Source organism: Capra hircus, chromosome 24 (genome assembly GCF_001704415.2).
Source record: "Capra hircus breed San Clemente chromosome 24, ASM170441v1, whole genome shotgun sequence".
NCBI lineage: Eukaryota > Metazoa > Chordata > Mammalia > Artiodactyla > Bovidae > Capra > Capra hircus.
In genome coordinates, this window is record NC_030831.1 from 43394422 (window position 1) to 43413428 (window position 19007).

General features: G+C 36.3%; 1 protein-coding gene across 2 annotated transcripts; it reads right to left on the minus strand.

Annotated features, from left to right (window-relative positions):
* CEP76 (centrosomal protein 76) lies at positions 1520-18925 on the minus strand. Of its 2 annotated transcripts, XM_018039643.1 has the most exons (12): positions 18761-18925; positions 17991-18146; positions 16858-16939; positions 16031-16255; positions 14696-14881; positions 12470-12567; positions 11775-11903; positions 10177-10365; positions 7350-7516; positions 5971-6304; positions 3371-3588; positions 1520-2981 (listed from the first exon to the last, which is right to left on the minus strand). In XM_018039643.1, the coding sequence occupies exons 1-12, from the start codon at positions 18821-18823 to the stop codon at positions 2843-2845; spliced, it is 1986 nt and encodes a 661-aa protein (XP_017895132.1). In that variant the 5' UTR covers positions 18824-18925; the 3' UTR covers positions 1520-2842. The 2 variants fall into 2 exon arrangements, with proteins under 2 accessions (XP_017895132.1, XP_017895133.1); XM_018039644.1 differs by lacking the exons at positions 1520-2981; positions 3371-3588 and adding an exon at positions 4892-5730.

Genomic DNA, 19007 nt, shown 5'->3' on the forward strand with positions numbered 1-19007 from the left:
TTTGCATTATAAGGCGGTGACACTCCACAAAACAAGGCACAAACTTGAGACAACCCTACTACCCTGCCTGCCTTTATGTAGAAATTGACAAGCTGATTATAAAATTCATATGGAATTGCAAAGTACCCCAAACAGCCAAAACAATCTTGAAGAAGGACAAAGTTGGAAGATTCTCAAACTTCCCAATTTCAAAACTTATAACAAAGTAGTGATACTTGAAATGTCAGGTACCAGCACAGCAGAACAGCCTGGTACAGCAGGAATACGAGTTGATGATTATAACTGAACTTGCACGTTAGACAGAGTGTGGTATGAGCTATAGGAAAGGTTCTTCAAAATTGGATGCTTTCTAGCTTATGTGTTTGGTTATTTTGTTAAGATTTTACATAGGTTTTGGCTAGTCTCAAATAACTTCTTAGCTACCAATGGCTGGAAAGCAATGCCACTCTCATTGGTATAAAAGGTACATGCATGTTAAAAACAGATCTAACTCCTGTACTTACCTAAAGTATAAAGTACAAAACTGTTATCTGAGGTAAAGAAAAAAATTACAAACCTGTAGTCTAATCTATTTTGATTAGAAACCAAAAGTGTGAATTAATTAGTTTAAGCAACTCACATTCACTAACTAATGCCTTCTAATGGTTAGATATCAAGCACAGGATACTATTTTATGAGCAACACTATTTTTCAAATATAAAGCCTGCATTTTTGACTCAACTCCTGTCTTTGTTAAGAAGTAGAAAAATGGTTTTCAAATGTGTGTACCTCCCAGAATTGACAGGTTAAAGATGTTTTTGATCATAGCTAAAAATCTCCACCTCATTGTCAGAAACAATCTTAAGGGCACCTGGAGTGTTCAGTTAGTTGAAACTGAATTTTATAAGTTTTATTCAACAAGTTTATGCTTGAGTAATGAACTTTCTAATTTCTGACATTCTATTATACAAATAACTATTATATATTACATATGTCTAGAGAACTATGTTAGTGCACATACTGTCAAAATGAACACATTAGAAGCATTATATTTTTAAAAGTTTACAATTTTAATAGAAAAACAATTTATGACAGAGCTAAATATACAATGTAAATTTAATTTTTAAAAAGAAATTATTAGTAAGAAGAGTAGCAGAATTCTAGTGACAAAAAGACTGAAATAATATTTGGAAATAAACCATCTTTAAAGGAAAATATTAATTCATGCCAGGCTCTATTAAAGTGCATAAAAAGGAAATTTATTTTAGAATTTACACCAAAGGCGCATTACAAGTACATGTGTTACTCTGGCACAGTAATTCAGGAAGCTCAGCCTCAAAGAAAACACAGCCGTGATCTCATGTATCAGTCTGCCTCCTAGTACATGCCTCACAAATAAGTTTGTTCCAAAAGCTGAAAATTACAAGCCATATTTCCTGTTGAAAGCTTTGCAAGTAACTCTGGTAACGGACCAAAAAGTCTTAATTCTTATCTTGCTGATTCTCTAAAGTCATGTCAGTCTCAAGAAACTTCTGATTTCTGGTCATTTTCAATAAAAATTGGTATGAGAGATTATTTTCAGACTTTTAAAACAAGTTATATCATAAATAATTACATATGTAAAAATTAAAAAGTAAATTTTAGAGTATCTTTAGATTTTAATTTCTAAAATATCATTTTATTTGCCATGTTGAATTAGCGATGAAAAGCATAACTTGCACAGCCACTTGGTATAGTCACTTTCATAAGAAGCCCAGTGGGTGCAGGAAAGAATGAGAGCTGTAGAGAGGTGGGTGGATGGCAAGGCAATCCCATCAGGCAGCTTCTCACAAAGTTTAAACCACTACAGCCTCTTCAAAGTGCACTGTTCTCAACTTAAAAACAAACATCAGCATGGAGGCACTCACAGATGCTCATTTTTCAGTGGCCTCACATAATGATTCTCTGATTTACATTCACCACATACACATGGATGCTTTTATCATAAACAGAAAAGAAAGAAACAAAAACTGTGATTTCAAAAGATAGACTCCACGAGAGGCTAGTAAAGAATGCTGTGACCACAGAAAATCAGCAGACTGCCAATATCAATTATAGAAAACAATTTTCAACATACAACTAAAGGGTATAATAAATTTTTTCTAAAATAATTCAAAAATAAATAAGCAAAAAAAATAATAAAATACACAATTCACTTTTACAATGAATCAAACTAACAAATATTTATAAATTATTTGTATACTTTCATGTGTGGTTTGTTATTAATAATAATGCTTTTCTGGTATGAGTTTTTTCTCTGCTCCTGCATCCATGTCTTCCCATAACTCTCTAGAGAGTCACAAATATCCCTGTAGTTATGAGTAAACCACAAAAGTGGTAAATTCATCAAAATGTATTTCATCTATGTAATAAATAAATGTTGTGAAGTTAATTTCTCCTAATTTATATAAAATAATCCCATTACTCTATGAAAAATAATGATCGTATTAACTTCACTATGGCTCAAATCCTTAGGCAAATAACTTTCTGATTACCTGTTAATGCAAAGAAAACTAAGTAAATTTTATTTTCATATTTAAACTACTGACTACTTATAAGCAAAGTAGTATTTATTAAAATAAGATAAACACTTAATTTATACTACCATCCTCTCAGATTTATACAAGTTTTTCATCCTTAATTTTTAAACACACATCATGATACTTTTCAAACATTATTAGTGAGGCTTATATAAAAGTTAAATATGACATCGAAGCCAGATTGTGATTTTTAAAGTAATGAACCTCAAAACACCTAGTATTATTATCAACACAATGTGTAAAATTCTAATAAAACACAGGTATAGTCTTATAGAAACTTAGTCCTATAGTACTGAGCGATATTTACAAGCAAACATGATCCAAACAGCACAAGCAGATTCAGGGTAAGTAAACACGCGGACACGAACTGCCAGGCGCACCTGGTCTCCACGGCAACAGATGATTTCTTCACAGAAAGGAGATCTTAGAAGAGAGAAAATGGATTCAATTAAGAAATGAATTTAGGTTTTACTTTATTTCCAAGAAAGTCGGGTATTGAAAATGATTTTTAAAAATCCTGTCTCTGTTATCAAGGACTCTGCAACTGTGGTAAAACTATTCAAATTATAAACTATTTCCTCATAGCCAATTAAGTTTTTAAAATTACACTAGACAAGATCAGTGATCCTTGACAGAAAAACGACCCTGAGCTCTCCAGAGCTACACTCTGGCCCTAATGAATCAGAGTCTGAGGCAAGAGGACAGGTCACTACAGAAGCTCCCTGTGTGACTCTGAAGTCATTCCTAAATTAGTGCCAAGTGTTCACTGAAATTATGTTAAACACACCAAGACATCATAAATTCCACCTTACCGAAGACACGTGGCAAACGCGCGCCTCGCATTTCTATACACAAAGTGTATTGGGAACCCTTTAAATGTGTGGCCATCAGGCACAGCCCTTCTGATAGCATCCTGAAACTCTTCATTGCCTGCAGATATGCTTGTCGTACGCTCAAATTCATAAGACGCCAGAGCTGGTGACAAGAGATAAGAAAGCTGGTCTTCCCAGACAGTAGTGAGGCCAAGGTCCTACAGCAATTGAAATGGAAAAAGCAAAATACAATATTCAAAGAAACTAATTATAATGTTGATTATTTTAATGTATGCCAAGAAAAGATTTTTAAAATCTGTCATAATTTTCTTAACTTCCTATTAATTATATAAGGATACAAAGAAGTAAAAATCATAAAAGGAAAAACAGGTATCAGGTTTTACTTCTTAGAGAAATAACAAAAGGCAGCCAATGCAATGATGTTAGTGAAGGCTGCAAATGCTGAACTCCCTTAATATCCACAAGGAAAGACCATAAGGAATTGTCCTACTGAGGAAGACAACATGTCAAGGAATTCTGAGGTCAAATTTTATTTAACTTTAAAGACTTTCACAAGATTGAATCTGCGTAACCTGATTACTCCCACTATCAACTGAACTGTAGTTGGGGAGAAATGTCAACAATTTGCACATATAATTAAACTCAAATATTTACTGAGCATTTATTCTGTAAAAGACACCAAAAAGCAGAAGCTACAGGCCCTCTGGGAGCTTAAGACATGCTGAAGGCAATTATAATTTCACTATGACATCAAATGAACCATTGCTACCGTGACATGTAATTTTTTTAATGCTACAAACTAAAAATTCTAAATATTTTTATTATTATAACATCTAATCTCACATTCTGTTATAACTAGTTTCAAGTAGGGATCACTTATCTTCTTCCTGTGACTCTTACCTGTGGGCTTATAGACACCATTAACTTAGCAAGCAACCATCTATGGCATCCAGCTCAGCTTTGTTCTCTTTTTTCTAAACAAGTAGTTCTTATAATGTATTAAAATGTCAGTTTCACAACCTAGATGTCCGTCAGCAGATGAATGGATAAGAAAGCTGTGGTACATATACACAATGGAGTATTACTCAGCCGTTAAAAAGAGTACATTTGAATCAGTTCTGATGAGATGGATGAAACTGGAGCCAATTATACAGAGTGAAGTAAGCCAGAAAGAAAAACACCAATACAGTATACTAACACATATATATGGAATTTAGAAAGATGGCAATGATGACCCTGTATGCAAGACAGCAAAAAAGACGCAGATGTGTAGAGCGGACTTTTGGACTCAGAGGGAGAGGGAGAGGGTGGGATGATTTGGGAGAATGGCATTGAAACATGTATACTATCATGTAAGAATCGAATCACCAGTCTATGTCCGATGCAGGATACAGCATGCTTGGGGCTGGTGCACGGGGATGACCCAGAGAGATATTATGGGGAGGGAGGTGGGAGGGGGGTTCATGTTTGGGAACGCATGTATACCTGTGGTGGATTCATGTCAATGTATGGCAAAACCAATACAGTATTGTAAAGTAAAATAAAGTAAAAATAAAATAAAAATAATAATAAAATGTCAGTTTCATTTTCAAACAGGAGCTAAGAAAGTAAAAGGCAATACAAGCAACGGAGGTAGGAGATGGAGCCCCGGCCAACTACTGCTGGAAACATACTACAAGTGCCATATTCAATACTTTCCAAAACACACTCCTCAACACCCTGAGAAGTTGGCAAGTAGGTAAGAAGATTTCAGAGGCTAAAGCTAAGAGGAACTGGGAGCCCAGAGAACACAGCTGATAACTCAAGAGTGTCGCTGATGGTCTCAAGGAACATATGAGAATCAGGGCTCACCCAAGGAGGGGAGTATTAGGGAATCCCAAAAGGTGAATTAGAAATCAATCTTCTGTGGAAGTTCTGGACTCTAGTCTTTGGTTGATTGTATGCGTGGCAAGCAACTTTTACCACTCCAAGGCTGCTTTTTCACTCTTAATGATTTCTTCTGATGAAAGTAAGTTATTAACATACACTGATCTTTTCCATTATGATCAGTGCTTTCTTGTTTCCTTTAAGGCCCTTCACGAAATCTAAATGGCTACGAAGAAGCTTGATCTTGTTAGTAATCAGGGAAATGTAAATCAAAGCCACCATGAGGCTATAATCTTATATCTACCTAGTTTAATGTAACAGAAAAACAAAACAACTAAACAAACCTGGAAAACAAATGAAAATGAAAAAATGTAACCCAATATTGTCAATGGGGAATGATTTAAATAAGTACAAAGAGAAAATCCAAACAGTAGCATTCACAAAAGTCTGAACAAGTCCACAGTTCTTCATTCCTATAAGAACAAGGATATAATAATTTCTGTAAGTACTGGTGAATTCAGAAAGTTTTCAATCTCAGAGTTTTACTCTTCTGACTTTCAAAACTACAACCTTCATAAAGGAAGGGACTGAATTTGTTTTATTTAGGGCTAGAATAGTGATTGAAATTATTTTACATGCCAAAAATATATATATCTTTTAAATACATAAACATGACAAAAATGCAGGAAAGCACAAACCTCAGTGTTAATTACCTTCCTGTGTTCTGACACGAGCAGCCTGAGCTGCATTTCTATCTCATTGCTTGTCACAGAAGCGTCGATTGTGGACGCACACAGCGGAGGGAAGGGAGGAAGGGACGTGGTGGCCCCTGGAGCACACACAGATTTAACTGCTTCCTCACTCATGGGTTTCCACTTGGACTCATCATTCAGATCAAACACACAGCTTTCCACTGAGTCAGAGGGCTGACAGTTTCCCAGGAACGTCTGATGATTGAAAACACAACCAATTGTTCGATACGGGTACAATGGTTTGGGCTGTTCAGCAGCTGGAGGCTCATCAGGGTTGATAGGTTTGTGGAGGTACCTAAAAAAGGTTAATCATAGTTTTATATAGTAAGAACTCAGAAATTAAGATGACAGCAGCTTACTGAGGAAAAAAATTACTCTAACACTTAAGGTCATAACTACGTCCCAAGACTAGAATTTAATATTTGTTTCTCCTTGTAGTTCCACAATTTGATTATACCACATAGACTGGCACATCTTGTGATAGAGAAACCAATTTTATTCCTTCAACATAAGAATATATTCCATGCATAGCATTAAGATCACAAACATTATCCAGGTAACAAAATAATTTAGCCACACATTTTTAGGCACAGCTAACTAAAATGATTATCAACCAGGGAAAGAGAAAATCCAGGAAAATGAGAAAAGGGTTCAGGGTTGTGCCTTCAAGAACTCCCACATCTGAGACAAAATGAAGGAAAACAGAGAACAGCTAGAGAGGAATTACAAAAGCTGAAACACAGTACTATGAGAGAAGCTAAGGAAGAGAATGTTCTAGGAAGGAGGGAACATTTCAATCTATCAAAATCTGATGGCACCAAGAAAATGCAAACTGGATTTACCAACAAGCAGTTGGTAACCACATCAAATTTTCAAAAGAAATGATTTACAACTTGAATTTATTTTTAGGCTTAGGAACAATCATCAGAAAATATATGCCTGGACTTCCTTGGCAGTCCAGTGGTTAAGACTCCATGCTTCCACTGAAGGAGGCGTGGGTCCAATCCCTGGTCTGGCTACTAAGATCCCATATGCCGCATGGTCTGGCTACTAAGATCCCATATGCCGCATGGTACTCCCCCCACCCAAAAAAAAAGCCAAAACTATATACCAATTATACAAAATTAAAAGTAAGCATAATTTACCTTTTATTAGTATCATGTTGGTAAAGAATATTTTAGGTATACAAATTTTCTTAGCTTGAACGTTCATAGCTATCTTGAGGTAATTTTTTTAACATATCCCAAATTATCAATATGTGCCTTCTGATACCATCAATAAAACAGAACCTACAGTTGACAACATTTACACTTTCATGCTAATATCCGTGGCTGACAAACCTGTGTCCTGTTAAACTGTCCCAAAAAGTGACAGTCCCATCAGTGCCACACGTCATGACCCATGCGTGGGGCACTCCCTTGGCCTTGGTCCCGACACAGACAAAAGCTTCCAGCCCATACCCGAGCAGGAGGCTGCAGAGAAGGTTGGCATGATCTTCACAGTCTCCCTGCAAATGAAAGGAGTAACAGGAAGTACTTACTCTCTCACATGGTTTCCACATTAAATATTTAAATACAAAATTGCAATTAAAAAGTATGAACTAAAGTTTTACTTTTAATCATTTAGTCCAGTGTTAAGCTAAAACAATGAGGGGGGGGAAAGAATGTGCATTTTAGAAGCACCTGTTTCACAAAGTCAGTGCCTACAAAACTGACAGTCTTAACATATACTTCAAGATTCTATAGTTTACAAAGAACTCACACAACATGGAAGCAGTAAGTTTTTTGAAGATTTTTTTTTTGATGTTGACTGTTCTTAAAGTCTGTATTAAGTCCGTTACAATGTTGTTTCTGTTTAATGTTTTCATTTTTTTGGCCTCAAGGCATGTAGGATTTTAATTTCAGAGACCAAACCCTCATCTCCTTAACCACCAGGGAAGTCCCCCCAAAAGCAGTAAGAATTTAAAGATAAATAGCTAAAGGGCAAGAACACACACGATGACAGATCGTATAGGAGGAAATTCCAATAAATGGGAAAACACTCAAACTTAAAACAATGATTTAGTTGAGGTCTATCCCGATGGGGCTTTTTCTATAAACCTACGTCGTTGGAAACGCCTCATAGAGTAACTCTGTAGTTTCCTTTACTCATAGAACTATCTGTTAGATCTGTGGGAAAGAACTACAAGACATAGCTGCCAATTAAACTATGAAAAACCTAACAATTTTTTTTAAATCTTAGGTATTGGCACATCCCAATGATCTCTGTCAAGTTTTAGGGTGTGATAACTTGGGAATTAATATGATTTGAACTTGGTAAGTTTTTAGAGAAACTAGACAGATCCCATCTCCTGACCCTAAACAGGATCCTATAGTAAACTGCTTGAGGACATTGGATCTGGAAGATTACAAGTGGCAAACTTTGAAGTGAACTCCACTGAAGATCTAAGAGGCCCAACTAAAACAACTGTGGCATCACAGCTGTGGATTGAGCAGAACTTTTTGAAAGGGCTATCTTGAAGATGGCAACTATGGAGGAGCTATGGTGACTGGCAGTGCAAAGAATCAGGAAGTGTGAAAATTGTTAAAAATTTATTGACTTAAATAACTTGGCCTATGTTATGAATAAAAAGAAACCTTTGTGCAGAAAGTCAAAAAAAATAAATAAATAAATAAATAAAACAATGATTTAAAAAATATCTACACTTTATCATTTTAAGGAAATACACAAAAAAATGACTGGATAAAAAAACAACAATGCCTGTCATTAGGGCAGGTTTTATAGAGCTTCCCTTTTTCTTGTGTAAACTCTCTTTGATAGTTAGATTACTTTCACAATTAAAAAAAAAAATTACAAAAATAATAGAAAATGTCCATTTTCTGTGAAAAACCTTGTTCAAATATTACACAGTAAGGCCATAATTATATGAAGATGTGTACTTAAGTGTAGGACTACAGGTAACATACAAAAGCAAAATAACTACTGATTTCAGAGTTAGAATGAGGGATGAGCTCTCGGCCCCCAAATTCTGCACTGGTAGCTCTACACTGCTGTCTTTCAGTTAACAATAATAAAACAAACAACATATGATAAATGTTAAACTGACTTTTGAAAACTATTAATACCCAACCTTTTAGACCTAGTCAGTCATTTCTGTTCAATGAGATTCTGTATTAGGAAAAAATCTCAAAAGAAAAAAATAACAATACAACCAAAGATACTCAATGCAAACATTCATTCATAGTGATATCAAAAATTTGGAAGCAAGCCTAACTTAGCCAAAAGAAACAGTTCTTATGATGGCAAAACCATTAGGGAGATTTCATGTATCAGCTAATAAAAATTTCATTCAGACATTCAAAGCTGGAGATCATAGTATCTGAGCAACACATGGGAAAATGTTCACAGCATAAAGCTAATTTATAAAGCAGGGCCCACAATTCTATTTATATCAATATGGGAAAAATATATACACAGAAGAAAAACATAAAAATATAAAAATAGATGAAAAATAGAATTATAGGTGAAATTTCACCTTCACTATTATAAAACTAATGTTTTTCTAAGAAAAATATTTTTAGTAATTTTCAAAGTTCAAGATGTGCTTTCTCCTCAAATGAACTCAAGAAAATAGTGAATCAAAAGGGGTGATTATTTGTTTTACAAAAGAATTATTTGGGAAATCATTTTAAATATGTACAATATATTCCTACTATATTTGAAATTTTTAAGTTTAAATCTATACATACAACTTTTGGGAATTACAACTTGGAAATAAATAATTTTTTCAATAAATAATGTTTAACTGTTTTCAATTGTCTTAAGATAAAATCCTTCCAATTGACAATCAATTTCTAATCTAAGTGGTTTTTCCCATTCTGTAAGCTCTGCCTTGTGAATATCAATATGTACTACTTATACAACTTCAGACTAAAAATTATTTCAAAGCAATAATACATTAAAGAAATTTTTTTTCATTCTGTTTCAAAAGAGTTGGAATGCTAAAGAATCTAATTTTTATAATACTATCAACAATTTTAGAACACAGGAAATTAGAAAATACCCCAATATATACTTTTTTCCTAAGTTAATTATTTTACAAATACACCTTCAACTCACAGTAACTACAAGGTACTGGTTTTTAGTTCTAGTATGTGTGTAGGATACCTTGTTTCTACAGAGAAAGGCCAGCAGAGTGCACCACTGCTCCTGTTTACCTCCTCCTCCGATAACAGGGGCTCGTTCATAACCAAGGACATTGACAAATCTTGCTGCTTGCCTTGGAGTGTCCAAAAGCCTTCCAGCTCGAAGTGGTTTTACATAAGAACAGACTGGTCGGTTAATCCCATTTTCATCCTGGAGGGGAAGGGAAAACATTATCTGTAGTGACAGTTAATCATTCCCAATCTTAACACTTTGTCTCAGAACACATCAGAGAGAAAATAATCCTGGACACCGCTTGAGCACTTGCTTACCCTGCATCCAGCACTAAGCTACTGAGTGTTGTACATACAATTTTTCTCTTAATTCTCATAACTTCTCTTCAAAGCCTACGACATTAAGAACTTAAATCATCATATGACCTGGCAACTCCACCCCTGGATATATGTCCAAACTAACTGAAGTCAGTGTCTCAAAGACACAGCTTACACACCAATCCCATCACTGAAGCATCACTCACGACCACCAAGGCATGGAAACACCTAAGTGGACATCAAGGGATGAGCAAATAAAGAAGGCATGGGGTGTTATTCAGCTCTTCCATGGGCCACTTCTCTGGCCCACTTTCCCCTCCCTCCCTGTCCTCTCTGGTCCAATGGGGCAGTGAATGACTACACTCCAGACTACACAAACAAGAGGGAGCCAGTTATCCTTGGGCTGGTTTCTCTTTGCCCTTATCCCAATGTCGCTGCTCCCTTCAATATACAGACAAGGCTGTCAGGAAGTCAAAAGACATTCCCACATTTCCATCACCAACCAACTATGCCCTCCATTCCCAAGCTCCTCATCTAGAAAGTGAACCACCTTTAGCCTGTCCTAAAAGCTAGGGAGTATAGGGAAAAGCTACATAAATGTACAGGATCTGAGCCACAGTACTCACAACACTACACTCATATGCTTTCATAGCACCTACACAAGACTGAATACATAGAAAAATATCTGAATGGTTCCTCGGAAGTTATAAAAGGATCTGATTATTTATGTTGGTTTACTAATGAGAGAAAACGGGCTTAGGATACAGAAAAAATAGAGGCAGAGATACATAACTGAAATGCTATAGTTAAATATGATTGGTCATCAGCTTAGAGATCTTGGCTGAACAGACTTATTACATGTCATACTCTTTGTCTTAAAAAATACCCTAACAAAAAAATACATGCCTACACTTCCAATTCTGCACCTGAAAGCTGAATTTACATGTAAACTGCAAAGTGTTCTACTACTTATCTAGTACAAAGTATCAATGAAGGACACACTCCAAGTTAAACAAAATGAGTTTTCATCTAGTTTAAATTAAACATATTAAAAAATGGTTTAGAAAAACAATAACTGAAAATAAAAAGCAAAATAAAACAAAGATTGTGATATATCACTCACCTACTTACTACTGTCAGATTATTACAAAATCAACATTTTGTTTTACAAATAAATTTTCACTTATCTGGAATAAATACATTTTACAAATTAAAGTTAATTGAAATTGATGTCTACAACCAGTAAATTTCAAATATAGCTGTGAAACTTTTCTCATACAATTTACAAACCTGTGCAAAAATCTTCACCAGTCGTGAATTGTGTGAGGGTCGAATTTGCAAATATTCTCTCCACCACTGCTTAGCATACACAAGAAATAACCGCTCTTTCTCTGCAGTTTTCTGACGTTCCAAAGCAAGCTTGAAAATTAAAAATATACTTATCAATTTATATTCATTCTCTTCAATAATGATCACAAAATATGGAACAAGTCTACATACCTCCTACTTCTTTAGCACTACTCAATCAGGACACCATCATCTCTCATCCCTAAGGGCCCCTAACTGGCCTCCCTGTTCTCACACTTCCTAAGACAATCCAGTCTCCATGCCAATCGTGCTCAATCATGTCTGACTCTCTGTGACCCCATGGTCTCTGGCCTGCCAGGCTCCCCTGTCCATGGGATTCTCCAGGCAAGAATACTACAGTGGGCTGCCACTGCCTCCTCCAAGGTATCTTCCCGTCACAAGGATCAAACCCAAGCCCCCTGTGTAACCTGTGTAACAGGCAGGTTCTTTACCAGTGAGATACCTGGGAAGTCCCCATACCAGTCAGAGCTACCTTTTTTGATCCCAGACAAAAATTTCTAAATAATGTTATACTATCATTCTCTCGCTTACAACTAAAAAATGATAATTTTCTAAAAAGAGAACACTTCCTAGGATTTATGAAAACACACAAAGAAGAGAAATTCAGGAGTATTTACCTGTGTGTTCACTACTTCTTGAGATAATGTTTGATTGAGAGGTGGGTACATCTCAAGTTTTATATTTAAAATTCCCACAGAAACTTTTGATTCTGTACCTGTAAATGTAAATAAATGTAACTTCAGAAGTTTCAATACTTGGTAATATTTAGTCAATTAAAGCTTAACCAAAATAATTTAAGAATTTTGTGCTTTATCACTTAATGGAATAAAGACAATATTCAAAACTCACCTTTTACATTCATATTAAAAAAGCCCCAGCTCAAATTATTTTTATTTTGTTCAAAGACTTTTATCGAGTTATAAGATTATCTGTTTTCCTAGCTTCTCAATCAGATTTTAAGGGACTTTTTCAGACCTAAAGGATTTATGATTCTTGATTTTTATCTTCATTAAAAACAAAGTCAAAGTAACTGTTAAAGCCTCATTCTCAGAAAAGATTTATACATTTTGCCGCATATAGTAATTTCCATTTATCCCTTCCCATTTTTCACATTACATATGAGTACAAATTTTTAATCCACACCTGGACTTCAAGAATTAGAAAACAAATATACTTCACACCATAACTACTTAATATTTCTCTGATAAATCAGAAATTTCCAGGTCATTACTATGGTTATTGTGTTAGGCTTATATTTAAAAACAAACAATGGGTATCTCTTTTGAAAATAAATCACCTATCATAAAGCTTTTCCCCTATTTACTTAAGGAAAAATGTATTCTGGGTCTAACCTATTGATATCTAATTTACTAAAGGTCTATTGTCCACCGGTCAAGCTTAACTCTGTAATCAAATTTCAATACCAAAAGAATTCCATTATATGTAGTGGTTACAACAGTGCAGCTTTTATTTTGTCTTTCATTCCACTAGCAAATATGTATTATCTATCAGGGAATCTGCAAGAACCCAGGGACACAATGATGACAATACCCTGATCTCCAAGGGTACACTGACGACACCCGCACTGAGCAAGTGAACACTTCTGGGAGCCCCTGTCTCACCTGTATAAGGTGAGAGGAACACCTACTGCACATTCTATAAGAACCTACCCTGGCAGGGCCAGGGTACAAGCTATCATGTATGGTGCATGCCTGCATGTTTGTGTAAAGAAATCTTAAGTTTCTTTTTAGCAAATAAATTTGGAGAGGAAAAGCCCTCAAGATTTCTTTATGTATCTCCCAGAATTTTCTTTTCCCTTAAAACAAGGCCAGAGTGACAGAGAAGTTCAGTATTCACACTATTCAAGCCACTTCCTCAGACTCCGATATTGGAGTCCAGCTATAATTTCAACAAATTCTTTCTACATGTTTCCCTCTTGGTTTACGAAGGCATTTTTAAAATGTAAAATGTACTTATAAACTGTGGCTATAAAAAGGTAGTAGTACATGTGATCCCAAACATGAACCCCCCTCCCACCTCCCTCCCCATAACATCCCTCTGGGTCATCCCCGTGCACCAGCCCCAAGCATGCTGTATCCTGCATCGGACACAGACTGGCGATTCGATTCTTACATGATAGTATACATGTTTCAATGCCATTCTCCCAAATTATCCCACCCTCTCCCTCTGAGTCCAAAAGTCCGCTCTATACACATCTGCGTCTTTTTTGCTGTCTTGCATACAGTGTCATCATTGCCATCTTTCTAAATTCCATATATATGTGTTAGTATACTGTATTGGTTTTTCTTTCTGGCTTACTTCACTCTGTATAATTGGCTCCAGTTTCATCCATCTCATCAGAACTGATTCAAATGTATTCTTTTTAACAGCTGAGTAATACTCCATTGTGTATATGTACCACAGCTTTCTTATCCATTCATCTGCTGATGGACATCTAGGTTGTTTCCATGTCCTGGCTATTATAAACAGTGCTGTGATGAACACTGGGGTACATGTGTCTCTTTCAGTTCTGGTTTCCTTGGTGTGTATGCCCAGCAGTGGGATTGCTGGGTCATATGGCAGTTCTATTTGCAATTTTTTAAGGAATCTCCACACTGTTTTCCATAGTGGTTGTACTAGTTTGCATTCCCACCAACAGTGTAGGAGGGTTCCCTTTTCTCCACACCCTCTCCAGCATTTATTGCTTGCAGATTTTTGTACACCCGTGGTGGATTCATGTCAATGTATGGCAAAACCAATACAGTATTGTAAAGTAAAATAAAAAATAAATAAATAAATAAATGTTAAAAAAAAAAAGGTAGCAGTGATATTAATCGTCATACCTACACCCATAAGTTCCACAGTAAGACTGGTCACTCCATTTTCTGAACCCAACACTGATCGCCATTCAAGAAAATAGGATGCAACTAAAGTGGTCTCAGCAAATATGTCTGTCTTGATTAGCACCATATGAACTGGGTCACTTATTGATAACATTGTGGTAGAGTCAGCCATTCTAGTTCCATCACCTAGCAACATAAACCAAAAACATTACACCACATGACATATCCAGTTAGGCCAACGTAAAAGAATATTTTCACTGAAAAGGATACTAATAATAAACATATAAAACCAAACAGAATAAGTCAGCAATGCCTCAAAAGCACACAACAGAGTGGGAATAAAAGTTTGGTCCCATTTCTGTTGCTAACTTTTCAGAAGACTCGTAGAACTGTGACAAGTTATCTAGTTACTTCATGCATATTGGTGTTTTCTGACCTCTTAAGAGGTTAAGTCTATTCTTCAAAAGTACATAAATAAAGTATATGCTACCACTATAAAAATCCTTGAAATCTGTCAACATTATTCCCCAAAATATCTTCATCCCTAAATTAGCTCCAGGCGTTGATGGACAGGGAAGGCTGGTGTGCTGCAGTCCATGGGGTCGCAGAGAGTCAGATATGACTGAGCAACTGAACTGACCTGAACTTAAACCTCTAGGGAGGAAAAAAAAAACAAACAAACCTGTATTAACTACACAAAAGTGAAAGATCCAGCACCTTGGAGCTACCAATTTAAGCCAGTAACTGCCTTATTAAGGTAATACTTTTCACCAGGTAAAAACCAATAAAATTTTAGTAGTGCACTAGCCATTTCAGCAATCCAAAATTCTGAATGTATAACACTACAACTTTGTTAAGTTTACAAATATAAACATTTTGACATCCACAACTAAGATATGACACCTTTACAGGAAGAAACAATCTAAAATAATCATAGTAATTAAGTACCATAATTTTAAAGTCTTAAAAATGAGTTATAGATTAACATCTAAACTCTCACTTGCAAAAGTTACTAACGTCGTAAATCAAGTCATCTTTCAGAAATGAAGAGGATCCCCTCTCATTCTCCACCTAACAAACATTTAAATTTTTACTACTAAAGAATCAACCATTAAAAGTCAAAAGTAACCTTCAAGGAAAACTAGCCAAAAATAAAGCAAGATGGTAGGTAGTAGTAATTTATGTAGGAAAATAGTAGTAAGGGAAAAAACAAAACAAAAGACTGGGGAGATTCATCCATTATAAATCTCTTAAGCAAAAGTTGTTAAAGTTGTTCTGCAATAAGATCTAACAAAAATTTACAAAATTGAATGACAGTTTATTATTGCTCCTTACCTAAATTTTCTCTGTGTACTTCAAGTAAAAAGCCATCATGAAAATCTGGTTCACAGGCACATGGAACAGGTTTAGAACGAAAACGTTGGTTTCGAAAATGTAAACATAAAGTAAAGGTCGAACAAGCTTGTCCGGGTAAAGGCTCAGGTTCTTGCAGATGTTCCAAGAAAGCTTTTCCACCCAAAACCTGAAGGTAAAGATACCTCCGTGTTGGATCAATATTAGCTGTAAAGTGTAGCAATACATATGAGGAAACTGCCAATCAACTTAAGCAATGTGATCAAGACAACAGGAAATAACTTGACAGGAATAAAACTAAAGACTTAAAAAAAGGAAGAGTAACAAATCTACTATATACCAGGCTCACTTATACCCAGGGAAGAAAAAATACATAATAGGATATCTTTTTTTGATTTATATTTTGGCTACTTTCTTCCATCTAGACAGGAGTTAGAGCCAAGGTTTAGAATATCTTTTTTTCTTTAGTTTCTTATACAACAAATTATTTCGGATAATTACCAACTCAGCAAGTACACTTATTAGATAATTACACTGCCATTAAAAAAGGCTGTACAATTTATAAAATATATTAATAAAACATGAAAAACAAATGGTCCTGCTTTTGCTTCCACTCAGCTATACATTAAATCTTTGATACACTTCATGCAAAATAGAATCTAAGTTTTTTGGATGATTTATCATAAAACATAAGCACCTCATTCTGGAAAAAAAAATCAAAATGCTTTCTCTCAAATACAAAACACTATAGCACATCTATATGCAATACTATCCACAACTAAATTAATGTTAAAAAGAAATAAACATACTTTTTTTTAATAACGTTGATTGTCTGTCAGTAAAACAAACAGGTTGTTTTGGAGAGGAAGGGAGTTCTTGATCAACATTATCCTAGAATGGCAGAAAAAAAATCATAACAAATTAGAAAACAAAAATTACAGTTAAGAAAATGCCAATAATGGGACTAAGAACTGAACTAAAAGTAGACAGGATAAAGCCCCCTCAAAATGCCCTAACTTTCCTAGCAGAGTCAGAATGATGAAAAGTCTGCTGAAACAATAATGCAACTAATTAGTCATTCCTAAAGTCTAGCATGAAGGAATTCATGATCTTCAAGCCATGTCCACAGAATGCTAAAATAAATTTTTAACACTTTACAGAAGGTTAAACTTTCTCCAAACCTCATATGACATCTCATATGGCTTGTGGTTCCACCAGGAACAGAACTGATTATAATAAGGAAGTGACATTCACACAGCAGAAGCTATTACTAGGTCAGTTTTTATAACAAATGAGTTTATAAACCTCAAAAACCAAAAAAGGACGCTGGACTAAAATACTTATTCTCTGGTGTATTATGAAGTCCATCCAATTTCCACATTATGTTACCCAGGTATTGAGGTCACAGTCTCTCATTATTGCCTCACTTTCAAAAGACCTACTTACTAATTTGTGCAGAGAGGCATCACCTCACTACTGACCTATTTATATGAAAAGAGTTGAAAGTTCTTATGCAGACAATTAATTCCTTAAAGAAACAATCTGTTCATCTTAGAGAACACAGCACCAAACAATGTGTTTACTTCAATAACAAGCTTTGTGTAGAAAGATTTCAGAGTATTAATTTAGAAAAAATACACTTGGAGTGAACTAATTTGACTAATATACACACTTAAAGTTTCAGACCTAGAGTATAAGAGAAAACTCTCACTGTAAAGGGAATAATTAGGTCCATAATTTCAGTTTCACTGATACATAATCCTACCCGCTCCACTCAAGGGTGAAGTAGCTCATTCCTGAGACACAGATATTATTAGACAAAATGGTCTTATTTAAAAAGTAGTTTCACTAAAGAGAGGCCCCAAATTGGACCCTAAGAGTGGTATTAAACATGAGAATGTACTTAAGACTCTCAAATGTCTTGCTCTAAAAGATTACTCACAGTAACAAAATTAAGTTCTTTCATCACATCATCAATGATTCCCCGGCGCTTAAGGGCTTTGATCAAATCTTCGGTTGATAGCTGTTGTTGATCAGGTGCCAATTCTTCCCGAATCGTCTCAGCAAGAATTTCTCTTATCCTGCCATGGACATCCATCTAGGCAGAAAACTCGCATTAGGACTTAAAACGTTATAGAGCAGTCAAAGATAGCCAACTAGCTAACATCTTTGCAAAATATTGACCACAAAATAATAATAATGAGAGAGTAGTTAAACTCAGGAAGGTTTCTCAAGTAACAGTGTGAGATTGTTACCGAAATTCACTGAGAATAAAGGTAAGGTTTTTTAAAGGAAAAAAACTTTAAGGATAAATATTTTTAACTCTAAAAATAAGCTCTAAGCTTATCTATTACATTTGCTAGCACTTCCCCACAAATAACACCCGACTGAAACCAGTCTTTTGAGACTAGAGCAGAGCAGTGGAGGAGCGACCAAAGGCCAAAAGTAAACTCTCTCAACCTTTTAGTTGTGGCCGAGGGTTAACGGAGTGACCCTTTACTCGTCTGGGGGAGGCGGTGGGGGTCAGGACCGCCGCGGGGCAGGGAGACGCTAACACTCGGCACGGGGCGGCGGCTGGAGCCCCGGCTGACCCCGAGGACCGACAGCCCCTCCGTGCCGCCTCCCATGAAGTGATGGCCTCCGGCCCCTCAGCCCTCTCCCCGCGGATCCGCGGTGCCCGCTGGCCCAGCCCCCGCCCGCCCGCCGCCTCACCTTGCTCAGCTGCTGGTGGATGAGCTGCTTCAGCTCGGACGCCTTTTCCGGCGGCAGCGACATGCTGGCCTCCCCCTCGGGCACGCCGGCGGCCGCAGCGTCTCCGCGGCGGAGCCAGAGCCCGCGACCGCTCGCCTCGCGCGCTCCGGGGGCGGCCGCGTCAGGCCGGCGGGGGAACCGGGCGGCTCCAACTGCTGTTTCCAAACGGCGGCGGGGCTGTCCCCGCGCCGCCTGTCAGTCACCTCGG

What these genes read in the sequence shown, in the direction of transcription:
- CEP76 (XM_018039643.1), bottom strand. Translation starts at nt 18,823, where the DNA reads ATGTCGCTGCCGCCGGAAAAGGCGTCCGAGCTGAAGCAGCTCATCCAC. An exon ending in AAGAACTTAATTTTGTTACT is followed by an intron (nt 16,940 to 17,990) that starts GTGAGTAATCTT and finishes CTGCCATTCTAG; the next exon opens with GATAATGTTGATCAAGAACT. An exon ending in AGTACACAGAGAAAATTTAG is followed by an intron (nt 14,882 to 16,030) that starts GTAAGGAGCAAT and finishes TTATGTTGCTAG; the next exon opens with GTGATGGAACTAGAATGGCT.